Source organism: Muscardinus avellanarius (assembly GCF_963383645.1).
Source record: "Muscardinus avellanarius genome assembly, chromosome: 7".
In the NCBI taxonomy this organism is placed as follows: Eukaryota; Metazoa; Chordata; class Mammalia; order Rodentia; family Gliridae; genus Muscardinus; species Muscardinus avellanarius.
The window spans coordinates 88974451-88992425 of NC_137793.1; the positions used below are offsets into that span (position 1 = coordinate 88974451).

Sequence of the window (17975 nt, forward strand, 5' to 3'; positions counted from 1 at the left end):
GGCCGCGACACCGCGAGAGGAGGCGGCCCAGCGCCAAGCTGGTCCGACTGGTTCTGAGCAGGAAGTCTCCCGCCCTGGCCCGGGGCAGCCGACCTGCCCCGCAGCAGCCCGGGCGCCCGTCCCTGAGCCCGCGGCCGGTCCGACAGTCCACCGGGCAGCCCGCGCGGCCAGACCGGCCGGGCGGAGATCAATGCGGCTTTGTCTGGGACGCCCACACCCCAGAGGCCGCTCCCGGGTCGGCAAATCGCAGCGGGGCGGCGCGGGGCGCGCGCGGGGTGAGATAAGCGGCCATGTGACCCTACCTGGGCGCGGGGGAGGGGCGCGCAGGTGAGGCGCGGCGGCGGCGGCGCGGACGTCCAGCAGCATGTCTGTCAGCAGGAAGGACTGGTCGGCGCTGTCCAGGTGAGCGGGCCGGGGCCGGGGCCAGCCGCGCACCTTGGCTCTCCTCCCTGGCCGTCACTTGCCTCCCCCTGGTCCTGGGACCCTGGCGCCGAGGCTGGACGTTGTCCTGAGCTTTGCAGGGGCTTGGGGGGCAGAATTGGAGCCAAACTCAGACCTCAGTTGATAGGGCCCGTGTTCTCGCTCCTCTGCAGCTTCCCGTCCTCCCTCTGGGGTTGAGGCCCCAAAGGGGTGCTTGGTGAAAACTGGTCCCTGGCTTGGACAGCCCCTGGAGGGGGTAAGGGGGCGTTTTTGAGAATTGGGTAAGGGTAGGGAGTAAGCCTCATTTCCTTGGGAAGCCTCGTCACTGTGCCGGTCTCTGGCAGAGAGCTGTAGAGTGGACCCCTGAGAGGTGGCAGCACTACCTTAGCAGAACAGGAAACTGAAGAGGCCCAAGAAGAAAACAGACCCCTTCTCCCACCAAGGGAGGCTCAAATTCTGAGTGTGGCATTTAGGGGTGGCGTCTGGGCTGGAGCCCTCAAGACAGTGGCTAAGCCCTGGGTTTGCCATCTTTATTTGAGAATCAGGGGATTGAGTGGTGTGTGTGTGTGTGTGTGTGTGTGTGTGTGTGTGTGTGTGTGTGTGTTGAATCCAGGGGTATTCTACTTCAGAACTACACCCCTAGCCCTTTTTGAAACAGGGTCTTGCTTAGTTGCCGAGGCTGCCCTGGAAACTGTGATCCCCCGGTCCTAGGTCCCACGTACTGGGATGACAGGTGTGACATCTTCAAGCCTAGCAGAGAATTGTGGATCTTGTCCTGCTTGCTGTACATCCTGTTAGGGTGAGAGAGGCCTAGGAAGGTCTGGGGTCCGGGAGGTACCTCCTGCATTGGTGCCTCCTCCTGGACCTGCCTGTTGTCCCTTCCCGGAAGCGCTGGACCAAGCATCTTCGTCTCCTCATCCTCACAGGTGTTTGTGCACATGTGCACACACTTGGTCCCTAAGGAAACAGGTCACACAATTGTCCAGAGCTGGAGCCCTGTTCCTCTGATTCCTTTGGCTTTAGCGTGGTAGGAACTGGCCTCTTGGCTCTTCCCAGGTGGGCATCCGGGTCTTCAGGCCTTCCACGAGTGCAGGGCCATCTCTGCAGGTGTAGCCCAGCACCCTCCAGTATGGGTACCACAGGTACCACAGGTTTTCCTCATCAAGGCAGCTTTCACACATTTCCAGTAATTTAGGACCTCCTTCTTCCCCATTGCACCCTCCTCCAGAGCTTCTCCAGACTTGGTCTTATACTGAGCTTCACTTGAAGCTGCTTTTCCTGGGCTGGGAGCTATCTCCCCAGGCCCTCAGGATGTCACAGGGCTAACCTCTGAGTAGAGAAGCCCATGGGGTCTAGAGAGGGGAAAAGGTAAGCCTCCAGAGAGGAGGAAGCAGAAAAGCAACCGAGGCTGCCAGGGAGGTTGGGCACACCCCACGGAAGGTCTGTGCTGAGGGTGGGGCTGCGGGGCAAGGCCTTGGACTCTGCATGTGTGTTGGTGTGCCCAGGGCTTGAAGTGGGAGTGTCTTTGCTTCTAGGTGGGGGCATATCTGTGCCCATGAGTGCAGGCTTATATGTGTGTGTGTGGCCCTAAGTGGGTGAGCATGTTTATGGCCTCTGTAGAGATGGATGTCTGTGTGGGCAGATGGTTTTTGTGTTGCTGAGTTCAGAGCTTGCAAGTCTGAGTATGTTCAGTTTGAATGTTCATAGTATTGTGTATTGGATTAAAAATAGGAACCAGACACTACATCCTCAGAAGCTCACCTTTGTGTCTGATGCACACCTGGGTATGTATAGGGTATATGTGTGTGTGGTGTGTATGTGCATGGGGCAGCTGGGGCACTGGAACTTTTAAAATGGGAGCAAGGTCTAGTCTTAGCTTGTCCTCAGATGGACATGGACTCGTGTGGCTGCAGGGGGTGGGGTCAGGTTCCCATGGGATGTCCAGGCTAAGTGGCAGGGAAGCCCCGGGGAACCAGTCTTGCCATGGGAGCCCCCGGCTTGCCCTCCCTGCCCGGCCCCAGCCCTTGAGAGCCCCGAGGGCAGACGCAGCTTCTTCCAACAGTCACCCTGATGAGGCACCTGGAACAGAAGAGCTGCTGCTCTGCTACCAGAGTGAACAAGCCCCAGCGGGCCGGCAGGAAAGGGCTGTGAGTCACTGTCAACCCAGCCTCACAGGCTGGAGGATTGTGCTGAGGGTGTGAAGAGCAGCCTCAGCCCCAGCAGGGCCCAGGTGGGGAGTGGGTGAGGAGCTAAGGCCCAGCCTGCAGCCTGTCCTTGGGAGTGAGTAGAAATTCAGATGCTGCAGCCCCGGGATGGGGCAGTAGTGAGCTGGCTGGCTGGCCGCCCTGGTCAGCAGCCTTGTGCTTTCCTCCCTGGGCTGACCTGGTGACTGGTGGGGCTAGGCCAGACCTGTCTGCAGGGGGTGAGGGGTGGACCTGAGAGTGCCTGGGACTAAGCCACCAGTTAATCATTTTCCTGCCTGGGTCTTGAGCAGCTCTCCCCTCTCCAAGCGATTCCCTGGGGCCTCTCTGCACCTCTCCCTGGACCATCAGGGCCAGAGGCACCTCAGACTACCCACAGTGACCCCTCAGTATGTAGAAGGGGAGCCTGGGCCCTGCCACTCTGAGGCTGAAGACTGGCCCAAGGTCTGGCCAGGCCTGTGTTCTCCCCCTTCCTCTGCTCTCCCCACCCCCTATTCCTTGAGCCCCAGGTACACAAAATGGTTTTGGGGCAGCCTTCACATTCTCCCCCTATTTTATTTTTATTTATTTTTGACCTGGAGGTTGAACTCAGAAGTACCCCTGAGATATACCCCAAGTCCAATTTAATTAATTAATTAATTTTTTATTTTATTTTATTCTATTTTTGAGGGTTTGGGAATAGAACCCAGGGGCATTTGACCTCTGAGCTATACCCCCTGCCCTACTTTTTATTCTTTATTTTGAAACTGGGTCTCACTGAGTTGCAAAGGGCCTCACTAAGTAGCTGAGGCTGTCTGCGAACTGCGATCCTCTGGTCTCAGCCTCCCGAATGCTGGGATTACAAGCGTGCGCCACCACGCCCGGCTTATTTTATTTTTATTTTGAAACAAGGTCTTACTAAATTGCTGAGGGACCTTGAGAAGTTGCTGATGTTGGTCTTGAACCTGCAAACCTCCTGTCAAAGCCTCTCAAGTACTGGGATTACAGGTGTGTGCCAACACGCCCAGCCTCCTCTCCCTACTTTGATCTGCCATATATGAACTTCTGTATATGATTCAATTTGGGAAAATAGGTTCTACTACTAAATATAATATTTAACAGCTATTGCCCTCAACCCCCGGTTTCCCTTGCTGCAGAAGAGATGGGAAATCAGACATCAGGAAGAAACCCTCCAGGGTAGAGATGGAAATAGCACTGCAGAAAACAACAGGGCAGGATGCCTTCAGAATTATGCAAGGGAAGGAGAAGCACCATTCCCCAAAAATGGAATTGGTGAAGGCAGAAATGGGGAAGGATGGCAGCCCTACATGAGGCCCAAAGGGGCCTGTGTGTCCCAGGTGAAGGAGTGAAGGCTGGCAGGTGGAGAAAGCTGGCAGGTGGTGAGGTGGTGGTGGTGGAGGCTCAGCTGCCCAGGGCTGTGGCATCAGCTGGTGAGGGTGCCAGGACTACGAGCTGTTGGGACCTGCAGGTTTCACCCAAGGCCTAGCTCTGGGGTTCAAAGGCCACCGGGTTTCCCTAAGCCTCTGCTCTCCCAGGCTGCACCCTGAGCTCCAGCCGAAGTCTGCAGAGGCCCTCCCAGGGATCCCTGTTCCTCTTCCTGAGTGCTGAGCTGGTGGGCTCCTGAGAAGGTGGGGCCTCCCTCTGGTTTGGGACCAACCCTCCCAGAATCTATTTTTCTGGTCGTTGGTATCATGCTTGAAGACATGAGGTTTTGAGAGGTTGACTTAGGCTGGAATCTTGGTTCCTTTTTATTATTAGCTGTGTTTTCTTTGGAAGGTTATTAATGTCTCTGAGCCTCAGCTTCCTCATGGGCCAAGCAGAGGACGCCAGTTTCCCTCATAGAGTTGTAAGGATGATTATCAATGGCATCGTAAAATACTTAGCACAGTGCCTGACATTGTAGGAAGCAATCAGTGTTCTCCCTACATCCTGTATTCTTTTATTTATTAATTTATTCTTTTGTTCAACAAATGTGAGAGCACTGTTATGAACTCTCATTAATATATTGTTGGACCTTCAAGAATTGCACCTGTTGAGGTCTGATCTTTTCCCTTCCTTCCATTTCTGTTCATTTCCTCATCTTAGAGGTCAATAATCTTTATTTATTGGAGATAACATTCCTATACTAGAATGGGGTGGTGGTGGTGGTGATGGTGGTGATAGTGAAGGGACTTCCATTTTGCCAGGCATCAGGGGTTGAAGGAACCCCATGATGCCTGAGGAGCAGGACCATGGTGCCTATGCTACTGTGGGTGAGTGGAGGGGTCATAGTGCGGAGCCTGGGAAAGCTCAAGGACAATTGGATTCTGTTGCCTACAGCCAGCCCTGGACCAGACTGGGGAGTGAGTCAGTCCTGAGATCAGGCTGATTGTGCTCACACCACACCACACAGGGCCCCCACAGAAGGATAAACAAATACAAGGCTTCCTTCCCTGAGGGCGGAGAGCAGCGCCTGGGAACCAGGTTGCTCAGGACAGAGGAATCCTGGAGGCTGCAGCCCTGCTGTAGGTGTGGTCAGGGGAGAAAGCTTTGGACTTTGTGGGTCACTTTCTCCAATATGCGGATCCCTCTTTGGAGGGCAAGAGCGGTTTCTAAACCAAGGAAGGGGCAGGAGTGCATCCAGAGAGACCTGAAGACATGGCCTCAGATGAAGTTCAGCAGGAGTCAGCATTTCTAAGTCTGCATAAGAGAAGCAGAGTGGGCAGTGGAATTGGGACAGCACAGCTTGGCTCCTGAGAGACCATTGGCTTGTGTGGTGTGAATGAGTGAACGAAGGCTTAATCTATAAATGTGTGGTGCTCACAGGGCTCGTTGAAGGCCCAGGGTAATCTTATTTACATGATCAAAGCCAGAGGGGAAGGGAAACTTTGGCCAGGGTCCTTCTTCATTAGCACTGAGATGGAGCAGAGGTGTGACTGATGATGGGGAAAGTGAGGTTGTCACCGAAAAGCTGTCCTGTTGGCAGAATTGGGAGGATATGAAAGGTTCTTTCCTAAGGCAGTTCTTTTCCTGCAGGCGCTCCCCTTGCTTCAGAGAGATGGGCAGATTGCCTTCTGGGGCTCAGGATTTGCTCCCCACCTTTGTGCTCTTGTGGATCAAGACAGAAGTTTGGTGATTCCCAGGCACAGGAGAGCCCTGCAGTCCTGGACCTCTACACTGTCCTTCAGGCTCTTTGGCACTTACTGTGCACATGTACTATGCTGGGTGCTGGGTCTCCAGGGCCCTCTACTCAGTTCTCACTTAGCTGCCCGGCTTCTTGCAAGTTGCTTTCTGGTCCTGGCTTGTCTTTATTCTGTGAACACCCAGCCCACTCTGGACTCTGCACCTGCTGTGCCCTCCTCCTGGGATACTGCCACCAGATGTGGCTGTCGGAAAGGCCGGAAAGGCCGTCCACTCAAGCACCCTCTCTCACATCACCTGCCTCATCCCATTGTCCTTGTGACACCTGGCTGATGTCTTTTGTTCATGGGCTTGCTCACCATGTGCTCCATGAAGGGAAGGACTTTGTTGATCCCGTTTCCCACTTTATCCCAGCTCCTGGAATCTATCTGCCTGGCTTGTAGGTGTTCAAAAAACAGCTATTTAGTGAATGTAGGCTCTGTAAGTATGATGCTGGACCTAGACATAAGGAAGCAACTTGCCCAAGGCAAGAGGACTATAAAAACCAGGCCACTGGCCCTGCCTTGTGTAGACTCCCTAGGGATCTCTTCTTCAGGAGGCCCAGAGGTGCTTTTGAGATTAAATTTAATGTATAAAATTTGTGGGTTTGCATGATTTTCTTTTTGCTCAGAAGTCAGCCTCTCAGCCAGGCGTGGTGGCGCACGCTTGTGATCCCCGCGCTTGGGAGGCTGAGACAGGAGGATCGCACGGGTTCGAAGCCAGCCTCAGCTACTCAGTGAGGCTTTCAGCAACTTAGTGAGACCCTGTTTCCAAATAAAATGTAAAAAAAAAAAAAAAGGTCTGGGAGTATAGCCTGGAGGTAGAAAACCTCTGGGTTCCACCCCTAGTACCACCAAAAAAAAAAAAAAAAGAAGTTAGCCTCTTTAAGTCAAAGCTTGATTGCAGATGATATCTTTCAGCAGGGAAGTAGCTGTGAGAGCAAAAGAGAGCTGAGAGTTGTTGGGCACCAGACAGTGGCCAGGGGAGGACTTAAAGTTGTTGCTGTAGCTCTGGGTGGGTTCCAGAACCTTCTGACCTGGGCCCCAGAGAGCACTGAGGAAGTCATAAGGAGTGCCAGGGAATGCTCAGCCCAGCTGACCTTCACAGCTTGTGGCTCCCCTGTTCAGATCCTCTTGCTTCTCCGGGTGAACCACAACATCCCACCCCTGCAAACCCCATACCTTTGGAGTTGCTCACTTGGCCTCTCCCTACTGCCTGGGTGGCCAGTTTCCACCCAGTCTCTGTCACCCTTTTGAAATCATGTTCATCCATTAAGATCCAGAGCAGCAGGTTGAGCCGGGGGCCTTTTCTGAGAATATAGGCCTGCAGTAATCACTCTCTCACTCTGCAGAGCAATGTCTACACGTTGGTTGGGAGGGTTACTGGTGAGCATGCTTCTAGACCACTGGATTGTAGATGTCTCCAGGGCAGAGACCCTGCTGGGTTGTTTTGTGGCTTCAACAGTTCCTGGCACGGTGCTGTCCCCTTGCAGTTGCTTAGCATATGTTTATTTGCTCCTTGATTGGATTGGGAAAAGGAAAGTGGGTTGGTGGAGAGGTGGGTAGGTGGACAGCAGGGCAGGGGGATAAGATGACGGAACTGGGCAGAGGACTAGGAAGATGGATGTGTGGGTTGACAGGTGGCTGGATTGCCAGATACATGAATGAAGTGAATGGTTTATTAGACTATTGAGAATTGGTTGGTGGTTGTGAGAGTGCCTGGTTTGTCCTATGAAAAGTGCCTAGGGACAGAAAGGTGACTAGGGACAGGAAATGTAGGTGTAGAGGTCCCCTTGGTCCTCCAGGCAGGTGAAACTTAGTTCTAAAAGGTAGGCGGGGTTGAAGGAGCGCCTGGGAAGTGAAGATAAGGTATACTGGAATTTTTTCCAGGCGTAATGGTCTTATTTGTGAGCATACCTCTGCACCCTGCCACCAGAGGCTAGGAAATTTTGTGGACCTTTGAGTAACTCTGAGGTAATTCCCCCACCATTGTCCATTGAAGGATATTATCTAAGACTACCAGGACCAAAAAAGAGAAGGAAACTTGTCAAGTTCATCTGTTTCCTTCAGGCAGAACCATGCCCGTATTTCCACATTCCAGAGATGGAGACCTACACTCCTGCCCAGAGTCCAGAATAAAGTTCAACACAGAGCTTCTCATCTGGGGTGATGTTGGCCCCCAGGGGATATTTGGTAATGCCAGGAAACTTTTGGTTATCACAACTGGGGGATGTTGCTGTTGGCATGTAGGGATGCTGGTAAACATCCCATCATCTAGATAGTTGCTATGGAATTATCTGGCTAAATGTCAATGGTATTGAGGAGGAGAGACCCTGGTCTAATCTAAATTACTGTAGCTTTCGTAGAAATTTGATAGATATATGGTATGAAGTACACTGAAAATTAAAAAAAAAATTTTGGTGGTACTGGGGTTCCTGGAAACCCTTCTACTTCTGGGCTACACTCCCAGATACCTATTTTTTATATTTTTATTTGGAAACAGGGTCTCTAAAGCCAGCGAGGCTGGCTTCGAACCTGCGCAATCCTCCTGTCTCTGCCTCTCAAGCGTGGGGATTACAAGAATGAGCCACTATGCCTGGCAAATTTTAAATTTTTTAATAGCCACATTTAAAAATACAAAAGGAGCCAGGCATGGTGGCATAATCTGAGTACTTGGGAGGCTGAGATAGGAAGGTTGCAGGTTTGAGGATACCTCAGCAAGTAGCGAGACTCTCTTTGACCTAGTAAGAGTCTGTTTAAAGATAAAAATAAAAATAAAAATAGGGCTAGGGTGTAGTTCAGAGGTAGAATGTCCCTGGGTTCAATCCCCAGTAACACACACACACACACACACACACACACACACACACACACAAAGTAAAAGAAGAGGCAAAATGATTTTAATAACACATCACATTTACCCATTATATTCAAATATGTCATTTTAACTTGGAATCAGTAAGTGCAATGTTTTTTTTTTCCTTTTGAGACGTGATCTTACTATGTTGTCCAGGCTGACTTCAAATTTTTGGGCTCAAGAAATTCTCTTGTCTCAGCCTCCTGAGTAGCTGGGATTTGTATGCCCAGCTATACAAATCCTAGTGAGAGATTTTACCTCTTTTTCATCGTAGATCTCTAAAATCCAGAGTATATTTTAGACTTAACATACGTCTTGGTTCAGACCATCTGCCTTGCCAGTGTGCCGTGGCTGCTTGGAGCCAGGAAGGACCTGGAGGGCATTTTTCTTCTCTGGGTCCATGGGAGCCTGGCTTGGGGAGGGTATTGAGGTGTCCTAGGAGCTGTGCTAAGTCTCACCTCCTGCCCCCAGTCTGGCTCGCCAGCGGACTCTGGAGGATGAAGAGGAGCAGGAGCGTGAACGCAGGCGGCGGCACCGAAACCTGAGTTCTACCACAGATGATGAGACTCCCAGGCTCACCCAGAATGGTGACCGGAGGGCCACAGAGAGGTATGTGCATTGGGGCTGGGATGTCATGTCCTCATCTGGGTGACAGGGATGGGCTTTGCTGCCCCAGGCAGACTTCATGCAATGTGTTTGGCTTGCCTGTGGGGGCTTGAGGCCCAGGGAATGAGGTGAAGGGTGTGAAGGTAATTTGGAAGCTCCTGACCTTCCCCAGCTCTGCCAGTTTCACCCTCCTCATAAGCACGATCGCTGCTGATGTTGGTCAGGACCATCCCTGAGTCCATACTTTGCCAAACATTTTATGGACACCTCTCAATCCTCACAATAACCCAGAGAGATAGGTCCGTTTAAGCGAGTACTTGGGTGACTGGCTGAGCTCAAGTAGCAGGGCTGGAAATTTCATCCAGATTTGTCAAGCTGTGTGGCTCACCTCTTTTCTTTAAGCCAGGCGGCCTCCCTCTAGTCTTACCCTTCTCGGTTCATTTCTGGGAGTGGTGGTGGTGGGGAGGAGGAACATAGAGGCTCCTTTTGCCAATTAGATTTTAGCATTATGAGGGTAAGAAAGAGAAAGGCTCAGAATTTACCGAGCGCCATCTAGGTGTCAAGACCGTGCTCTCAAGGGATGAGCCTTATTTCACCTTTTGATGGGCCCGGTTTACAGATTTGAAAACCGAGGCTGAGACGGTAAGTTTATTTGCCTGAGATTACACAGAGAACAGGTGGTAGAAGGATACGAACCTTCCTTAGCTGGAGATGAAGTGCTCTAGGTGTGCGTAGTCTTCTCAGGATGCGTCCCCCAGAGAAGGGAGACCAGGGTGGGTGTCCTGGGATGACCCCAACCTGTGGCTGCCACCTCGTCCCAGCCACACCCATATGGCTGGCAGGGGGTGGGGTAGTGACTCGGAAGCCTTGAGTTCTACCTCCAGCTCTCAGCTCCAAGAATCAGGGGCTGCATTTACACCTTTGAACTCCAATGCCCAGCACTGGGCCTGGGTTATGTAAAGGAATTGCCCAATCAATGTGTTTTGTGTGTGTGTGTGTGTGTGTGTGTGTGTGTGTGTGTGTGTGTGGAGTACTGGGGATGGAACCCAGGGGCATTCTACCTCCGAGCTACACCTCCAGCCCTATTTTTTTAGTCTTTTTAGTTTTTGAAATAGGGTCTCACTGAGTTGCAAAGGGCCTTGCTAAGTCGCTGAGGCTGTCCACAAACTGCAGTCCTCCAGTTTCTGCCTCCCAAATGCTGGAATTACAAGCCCAATCAGTGTTTTTGATTGAATATGTCTAAATATGGAATAGTCAAACCTCAAAGGGATTTTTTTTGTGTGTGTGGTACTGGGGGTAGAACCCAGGGGCTTTCTACCTCCAGGTTATACTCCCAGACTTTTTTTATACTTTATTTGGAAACAGGGTCTCACTAAGTTGCTGAGAGCCTCACTAAGTAGCTGAGGCTGGCTATGAACTTGTGCAATCCTCCTGTCTCAGCCTCCTAAGCTTTGAGATTACAAGCATGCACCACCGCACCCAGCGTTCTTCCCCCATAGGGATTTATAATCTTTAAAAAAGCACAGAGAAGCTGGGCGTGGTGGAGCACACTTGTAATCTCAGTACTTGGGAGGCTGAGACAGGAGTATCTCAAGTTTGCAGCCAACCTCAGCTACTTAGTGAGGCCCTCCGTAACTTAGTGAGACCCTGTTTCAAAATAAAGAATAAAAAAATAGGACTGGGTATGTCAGAGGTAGACTGTCCCTCGGTTCCATCCATAATACTACTAAAAAAAAGTGGAAAGTTTTATTCAAATGATACCTTGAAAGCTCAATATGTAGAATTGATAAAAGGGATCCTTATTTAAGTAGTGGTGGTGGGGAAGGGAGACCAGGACCTGACCTCCTCGCTCGCTCCTTGGTGGCCTAATGGGGTCAACACCTAGGGTCCCTCTCACCTCTGCTCTCCTCTGATTCTGTCTCTTATCCCATGTCCTGATTCAGGCTGCCGAGTGTGGAGGAAGCAGAGGTGCCCAAGCCATCACCCCCAGCTCCCAAAGATGAGGAGGAGGAGGATGTCCGGACCATTCTCAGGACGCGGCGGGAGCGGAGGCAGAGGAGGCAGGCAGTGGAGGCTGCCCAAGCCCCCATCCAGGAGAGGCTGGAAACAGAGGAGGAAAGGGACAGTTCTCGCCCCCAGCAGGTCATGCAGCAGTCCCTATTGCCCAAGAAGGAACCGGAGCCCCGGCCTCGCGGGAGACTGAGTCGGGAGCAGCGGGACCCCTGGGCCCAGGAGGAGCACTTGGCAAGTCAAGAATCAGCTGCAGGGAGGAAGGGGCTTTCAGAGGAGACTCCAGCTCCAGAGAAAACCCCAGGCTCTGCGAAATCCCCTGCGTCGGAGAAGACCGCAGCGCCAGCCAAGAGACTGTTCTCAGAGGAAACCTGCGTCTCTGAGAAGGAGTCCACCGCGGAGAGGGCGTCCTTGACGGAGAAGACCGCAGCCAAGGGTAAGAGAGGCGGCTCAGAGAGGAAGCCTGGTCCAGAAAAAACAAGTGTCTCAGACAAGTCTCCAGTTCCTGAGAAAACATCTTTGTCCGAGAAGACAACGGCATCAGAGAAAAGGTCCCTCTCAGAGAAGAAGCCGGTTCTAGAAAAAGCAAGTGTCTCTGAGAAGACGCCGGAGAGGAGACTGGTGTCTGAGAAAGCAGCTATCTTTGAGAAGACGCCGGGCTCAGAGGCAAAGCTGGCTCCAAGGAGGGCAGCCGCTGCCACCAGCACAGAGCAGCCGAGGGCCTCTGAGGGAAGCCAGGCCGCTACCAGGGAGCAGAGAGGGCAGGCCCTCCCTGGGAAGAAGCCTCCGGCCTCCACGGAGCGGCGCACTCCGGATCCTCCTGCGGTGGCTCCTCGCTTTCCGCCCATCACACTCCAGGTTGGCGGTGCACCTGTCTCCACCCCCAGGTGGCCTCCCTGCCCATCTTGTTGGCTCCCTTACTGCCTCCTCTTCCATTTTCAGGCTGTTCTTGGCAGTCTCCCCCCTCCCTCGATTCTCCCAGCCATTATCAAAACAGGGTACCGTGACGGAGCACTGCTGGAGCTGAGAGGGGCATGGTGGTATGGCAGGGAGCACCCGGGACCCTGTACCACATCCTTGCCCAGGATCTGGACTCTAGGACCCCAGTGGGCTCTGAGGAAGCCTAGGAGCCTTCTAGAAGTGCTCCTAGAAGGTTCTGCCGAGGAGCTTGGGCACATGGGACGTCCCTCAGCGGAGGTAGGAGAGTAAGGCACAGGGATGTCTCACTCTCCCCTTCCTCCTTCCTGGAAGGAGCCAGGCCACATGGAGTCCCCCAGGCCGTGTGGCTCAGGGCTACCTGGGCCTGGTAGGGCCCTAGAGCTAGGAAGGCGAGTGCTCGACCTCTTGTGTGACACCTGTCCTGCTCCACTCAGGTGAAAATCCCCAGCAAGGAAGAAGAGGCAGACACCTCCTCACCTACCCAACTCACCTACAGCAGCTCCCTCAAACGCTCCAGCCCCAGGACCATCTCCTTCCGGGTAAGAGTCCAAGGTACCCTTGACTCCCCACTGCAGGGCACGCCAGGGAAGCCAGGGAAGCTGGCGCCTGCTGCAGTGTAGGAGCCTTGGGTTACACAGCGGGAAGATCCTCTAGCTAGAGAGGGGCTTTGGATTCCCATGGTGGCTGGCAGAAAACAGACAAGTCATATTAAAGGAAAGCTGGTGAATGACCCACAAGGTGGGTGTGAATAAGCACAAGCAGCCCCACCTAGTGGGCAAGGCTAGAGCTGCAGGAAAACGGCCCCTGTAGGGACCCGGTGGGGAGGGGAGCCCATAGCTTTTATCAGTTCTGGTCCTTGCCCAGGAGGGAGGATAGGGCAGAAGCAGGAGGGCTCACCCAGTGTGCCCTGATCTTCCATTTCCCCAGGAGTGCAATCTGTGGCCACGTCCCAGTATTTATTCATGGTTCTTATGTTCACTGAGTTATCCACTCCTTCGTTGATTGACTGTGCATTGTGCCCTAATGTGTGCCAGGTCCTGGGGAAGAGGCTGGAGGCCTGAGGCTGGCCATTGTACTCAGGGCTCTTGGTCAGTGGGGAGGCAGATAGGAAAACTGCTTTCCTAATCAGGGCTGGAGGAAGCAGAGGAATGGCTGGGCAGAAGCAGGTGCATCCTAAATAAGATGCGTCCTCTAACAAAGGCTTGGCCACATATTTGTTTGGTGATAGGGGAACTGAGGAGGAATAAATCTCCTAAGAGCTGAGACCCTCATTTGAGGGGGGGCAATGACCTCTCTCGGACCCCCACTCACTAACACCACCCCTTCTTGTTTCAGATGAGCCCCAGGAAAGACAACTCAGAATCGCCCTTAACCCGCAGGTGGGAGGCCTAGAGGCTTTGACTCTTTCCCGGCTAGTCATGTGTTTCCTGAGCACCTGCCACTCTCCCTCCTTGTACATAGGTGCATGCAGGGGAGGGGCTGGGGGATGGTTAGCAGAAGGACTGAAGCTGGCAGAAGGAACAGGGAGAGCTGCTTGGAGGAGGCAGTGCTCGGGTGGGGCTCTGAAGGGGAGGAGAGAAGTGGGTGGAGGGCATTCCAGGAGGGAGAGGAACCCTCTGCTTGGGTGGGCCTGGGTGGAACCTGGGACTCTGCATGTTTTACAAGTACCCCATGTTCCATAACCTTGGTGCACAGTGGACGAAGGACTATACATTGGAAAAAAAAAAATCCAGAATCAGAATCTGAAAAGTAGTTGTATTTACCTTAGGAATTCCTTCCCCTGTGTTCATCAGCCCTCCAGTCTAACTGAGGCCTCCTACTGAGGCTAAACCTGGGGCTTGGGTGGGGATGGAGGAGGAGGAAAGAAAGATAAGACACAGGAGCTGCCCTCTAGCACGAGAGCCACCCAAGTCAGGAGGTGCAGGCCCAGGAAAGTGAACCCAGGGCTAGGAGCTCGGTGGCTAGAAGGTATCAGAGCAGAGCTCGGTGGCTAGAAGGTATCAGAGCAGTTGACGCACAGCTTGGGACGGGTGGAACTAGGGAGAGGTTCCCAGATACAAAACTGGAGGAATGGCATTTTAAAAATATGTATTCTTTTTAAAAATTAATTGGTGCATTGCAATTGTACAGAATAGTGGGATCCGTTGTTTCATATTTGGGCATGCACTTAACAAAATTTGGTCAACCTCAGGGACTGACGTCTTAAACATGTCAGATGTCAGTGAGAAGGATACTGAGAAACACGGGCGCCCAGTGATGGGCCCACAGCTGGCCGACAAGGAGAGGCAGGGACCAGACCACGAGAGCTCTGTGTGCTGCGCCGGCCTGGGCTGGAAGGACAGGATCAGCTCAGTCTTGGGAGGAGCAGTTGGTGGCAGCAGGGAGGAGAGACAGTGGCAGGCAGGGAGAGAGGGAGGTGACACCGTGGCAGGGCAGATGAGAAGGAGCAGGCTCTAGAGATGTTGTTAGTGGAAGAGACAGGAGGTGGGAGGGGACTGGAAGATGTTTCTACTCTTTCACTGTTCTACTGAGTGGCTTGTTTCTTGAGAGGTGAGGGAAATCTCTGGACTCTGTCATGCTCATGTCGGCCAGCCCATTACCATCTCTTCTGCATTAGAGGGCCATGCCGTTTTTGCCAAAATGGTGGCCCATGGAGGGGGCTACTTCTCAGGCCCTGGGGACAGCCCAGGCCTCCCTGAGAGGGGGGTCTTACTCGGGTTGTCTCATCCTATCTTTCTCTCCTGCAGTGCCAGTGTGAGGCTGCCAGCCAGCTCAGTCAAGTTAGGAGAGAAGCTGGAGAGATACCACACAGCCATACAGGTGCTGGGGCTCTTCCAGAGAGGTGGGAATTCCTGACCAGCATGGTGGCATGGCCCATGTGTCTCACAGTCAGGCCTCAGCTACTTGTGTTTCTGTTTCCAGAGATCAGAATCCGTCAGGTCGCAAGGTTCCTCCCGCACTGAGTTCTTTGTGGCTCCTGCGGGTGTGGCCAGCAAGCGCCACCTCTTTGAGAAAGAATTGGCAGGCCAGAGCCGTGCAGAACCAGCCTCCAGCCGGAAGGTGAGATGGCGCCTGGCTGGGGGTTCTTTAGCTCTATGACCCCTGAGGTCTTCAAAGCCGAAACCGAGGTCTTGGCAGTGATTAAAAACTCTGTACCTTGACCTGGAGTGATGTTGGCAGGACCTTCCTATGTGTGTCCCTAAGCTGACTCTCCTTAGCTGGTACATAGGTCCCTAAGGTGGGGGCTGGCCCAGGTCTGCATGGATGGATGGATGAGGCAGAGTCCTAGCCCCATTCCATGGCCTTTAAAAATGCCTTGTGGTTGCCAGTTGCCCCAAATCCTGAGCTGGAGCTTCTCTTTCTAGGAGAACCTGCGGCTTTCTGGGGTTGTGACATCCAGGCTCAACCTGTGGATCAGCAAGACCCAGGAGTCTGGAGATCAGGACTCCCAGGTACCCTGTCCCTCCCTGATGTCTAACTGTGGTCTCTTTTGTGGTGGAGTGAGCCAGATTAGAGGAGGGCCGGCCGGGGAGCAATGGGTAGCTTCAGGAGTGGAGACCAAGGCAATGTGGGCTGTGGACGGGCCTGTGGGTCAGAAGGCAAGCAGAGAGGAGAAGGGAGTCTGGAGTCCTTTTCCCTTTTAGGAAGGGTGAGAACATCCTAAGCAGGGGTATGGGCCTGGGGGATCTCAAGCCCCTCCCCAGCCCTGCCTTAGTCCTGGTCTCCACCCAATGCCCCAATCAGGATGTACGGAAAGAGTCGGCTGCCTCCAAGAGGACTCAGTGGGGAAAGAAAGCAGACTCCTCCCTGGATGCTGAGGTGAATAGAGCAGGAGGGCCCGGCCCTGGGGAGAGGTACAGGTGGGAGGCCCCGACACAGCCACGCATGTGCACCCACTACTTGGCCTACAGTTGCACACCCCAGGTCCCCAGAATGCCCTGTCCCTGCATGACGGCTGTTTTCACCCTCCACAAGCACACTGGTGGAGCCCTCTGCAGGCTCAAACAGTTCTGCAAAGCCCACTTTAGGTCTCTGATCCAGTGTGGGGGTGGGGCTCAGGCAAAGGGATGGCTTCCTATCCAGAGGCCCCCTCCCCTCCTCTTTGCAGCCCTAGGAACCCCTTTTCCTTGCTCTAATTGACCTTTGCCCCACAGGTGTGACAAGCCCTGCCAAGACAGACTACCAGTGGCCCTCCCTCATGCCAGGCCTGGCCTCCTGCTGCACCATCCCTGTCTCACTGTCCTGCCCCCTCCCTGTCTCTGGACCTGCCTGCCAGGGCCCCTAGGGCTGGGACTATCAGGGACACTCGGCGAGCCCAGCCTCCGGGGGCAGGTGTGCCCTGGTACCTTCTTGTCCTGCCGCAGTCACGGCAGATCCTAGGACCCAGTAGCAGCCCAGGACACAGCACGGATACACACCAGCCTTGTGACGCCTCACTGTCCTCCCCAGAGACGTGACCTCCCTCCTGCTCCCTTCCAGGGCCAGGACAGGGCTGTTTCTCAAGAACTTCAGGGTCACCTGTCTCATCTGCTCCCAGCAGGTGCCTTCATGCACCTGTGATGTCTCTTGGGCCGAGGCCTGGACCACCCACCTTGGTCCCCAGGGCTTGCGCTCAGCTTGCTGAGGCCCACTCAGGCCAGACTGTGAAGGAGTCGCCATGTGCCGTCCATGTTCCCTCTGCCTGCTCTGTGCCCTCCCTCCTGGCCTGCTGCCCTGGCCAGGAGCTCAGTGCCTTTCGGTGCAACTGCTTATTCTGTGGTCCAAAAACCTCTCAGGAAGGATCTCATAAACTCATTCACTCTCAGGTGTAAACGATGAATGATACCTTACATGAGTTTCTTCTCAGAGGCTTTGCTTTCTAACAAGAAGCATCTGCAGGGTACAAGGAGCATCATGTCCATAGTTGCCCAGGAGATAGGCTTGCCATTCAGTGGTCCTAGCTCCACGACTTAGAAGTTGAGAATTGCCCCATACGGCGCCTAGACTGTCTGTATCCCAACCTTCTCCCCAAATTCACTCCTCCAGTAATATGGTCCATGTGCACTTAGAAAATGCTGGTCCTGCCGGGTGTGGTGGCGCATGCTTGTAATCCCAGCATTTGGGAGGCGGAGACAGGAGGACTGCGGTGAGGCCTTCTGCAACTTAGTGAGACCTTGTTTCAAAATAAAGAATAAAAAAAAATAGGGCTGGGGGATATAGCTCAGAGGTAGACTGCCCCTGGGTTGCATCCCTGGTTTGTATCCCAGCCTCTTTCCCAGATTTGCTTTCCCAGCCATGATCTACAAGTGTTTAGAAAATGCTACACCATTGGAAAGTCCAGGACAAACCACGCAAGTCAATCTGATGCCCTACAGAGCCTTTAAGGACATGGTGTAAAAAGGCTTTTTTCTTTAATTATTAGACTTTCTTGATTTTACCCAGAACTAGCTGGGGGTGAGGATAGTTGTGGAGCCTTCAGGGCTTCTCAGAATATGGCTTATAAGGCCGGTACAGGCCCCAGCATCCTAAGCTCATGGGCAGAAGCAGCTGGTCTTTGTGACCCTGAGTGAGGCCTCTGTCTTGGGCCTGTGGTCCAGGGGCCTGGTGCTGGCTTTCCAGTTCCCCTAGGCTAGCCCACCTCCATTGGTGAGTCACCGCCTGTTGTAGCATCCTTTGCTTCCACGAGGACTATGGCTTCTCCAGGTGCACCAGCTCTACAATGAGAATTGACCGGAGCGGGGCAGCATAGAGGCAGGGAAGAAGCCCAGGAAACCCACTCCGCTGGCCCTGCTGGGTATTCGAATA

At 53.4% G+C, this 17975-nt stretch overlaps 1 protein-coding gene across 1 annotated transcript; it reads left to right on the forward strand.

The window, feature by feature from the left end:
• Positions 1–364: 364 nt before the first annotated feature.
• LAD1 (ladinin 1) lies at positions 365–16648 on the forward strand (the record flags this gene model as incomplete). The annotated part of the gene is made up of 10 exons (XM_080698737.1): positions 365–402; positions 9108–9245; positions 11186–12110; positions 12626–12730; positions 13527–13570; positions 14939–15011; positions 15114–15251; positions 15557–15643; positions 15936–16010; positions 16556–16648. The coding sequence occupies 10 exons, from the start codon at positions 365–367 to the stop codon at positions 16646–16648; spliced, it is 1716 nt and encodes a 571-aa protein (XP_080554863.1).
• Positions 16649–17975: the final 1327 nt, after the last annotated feature.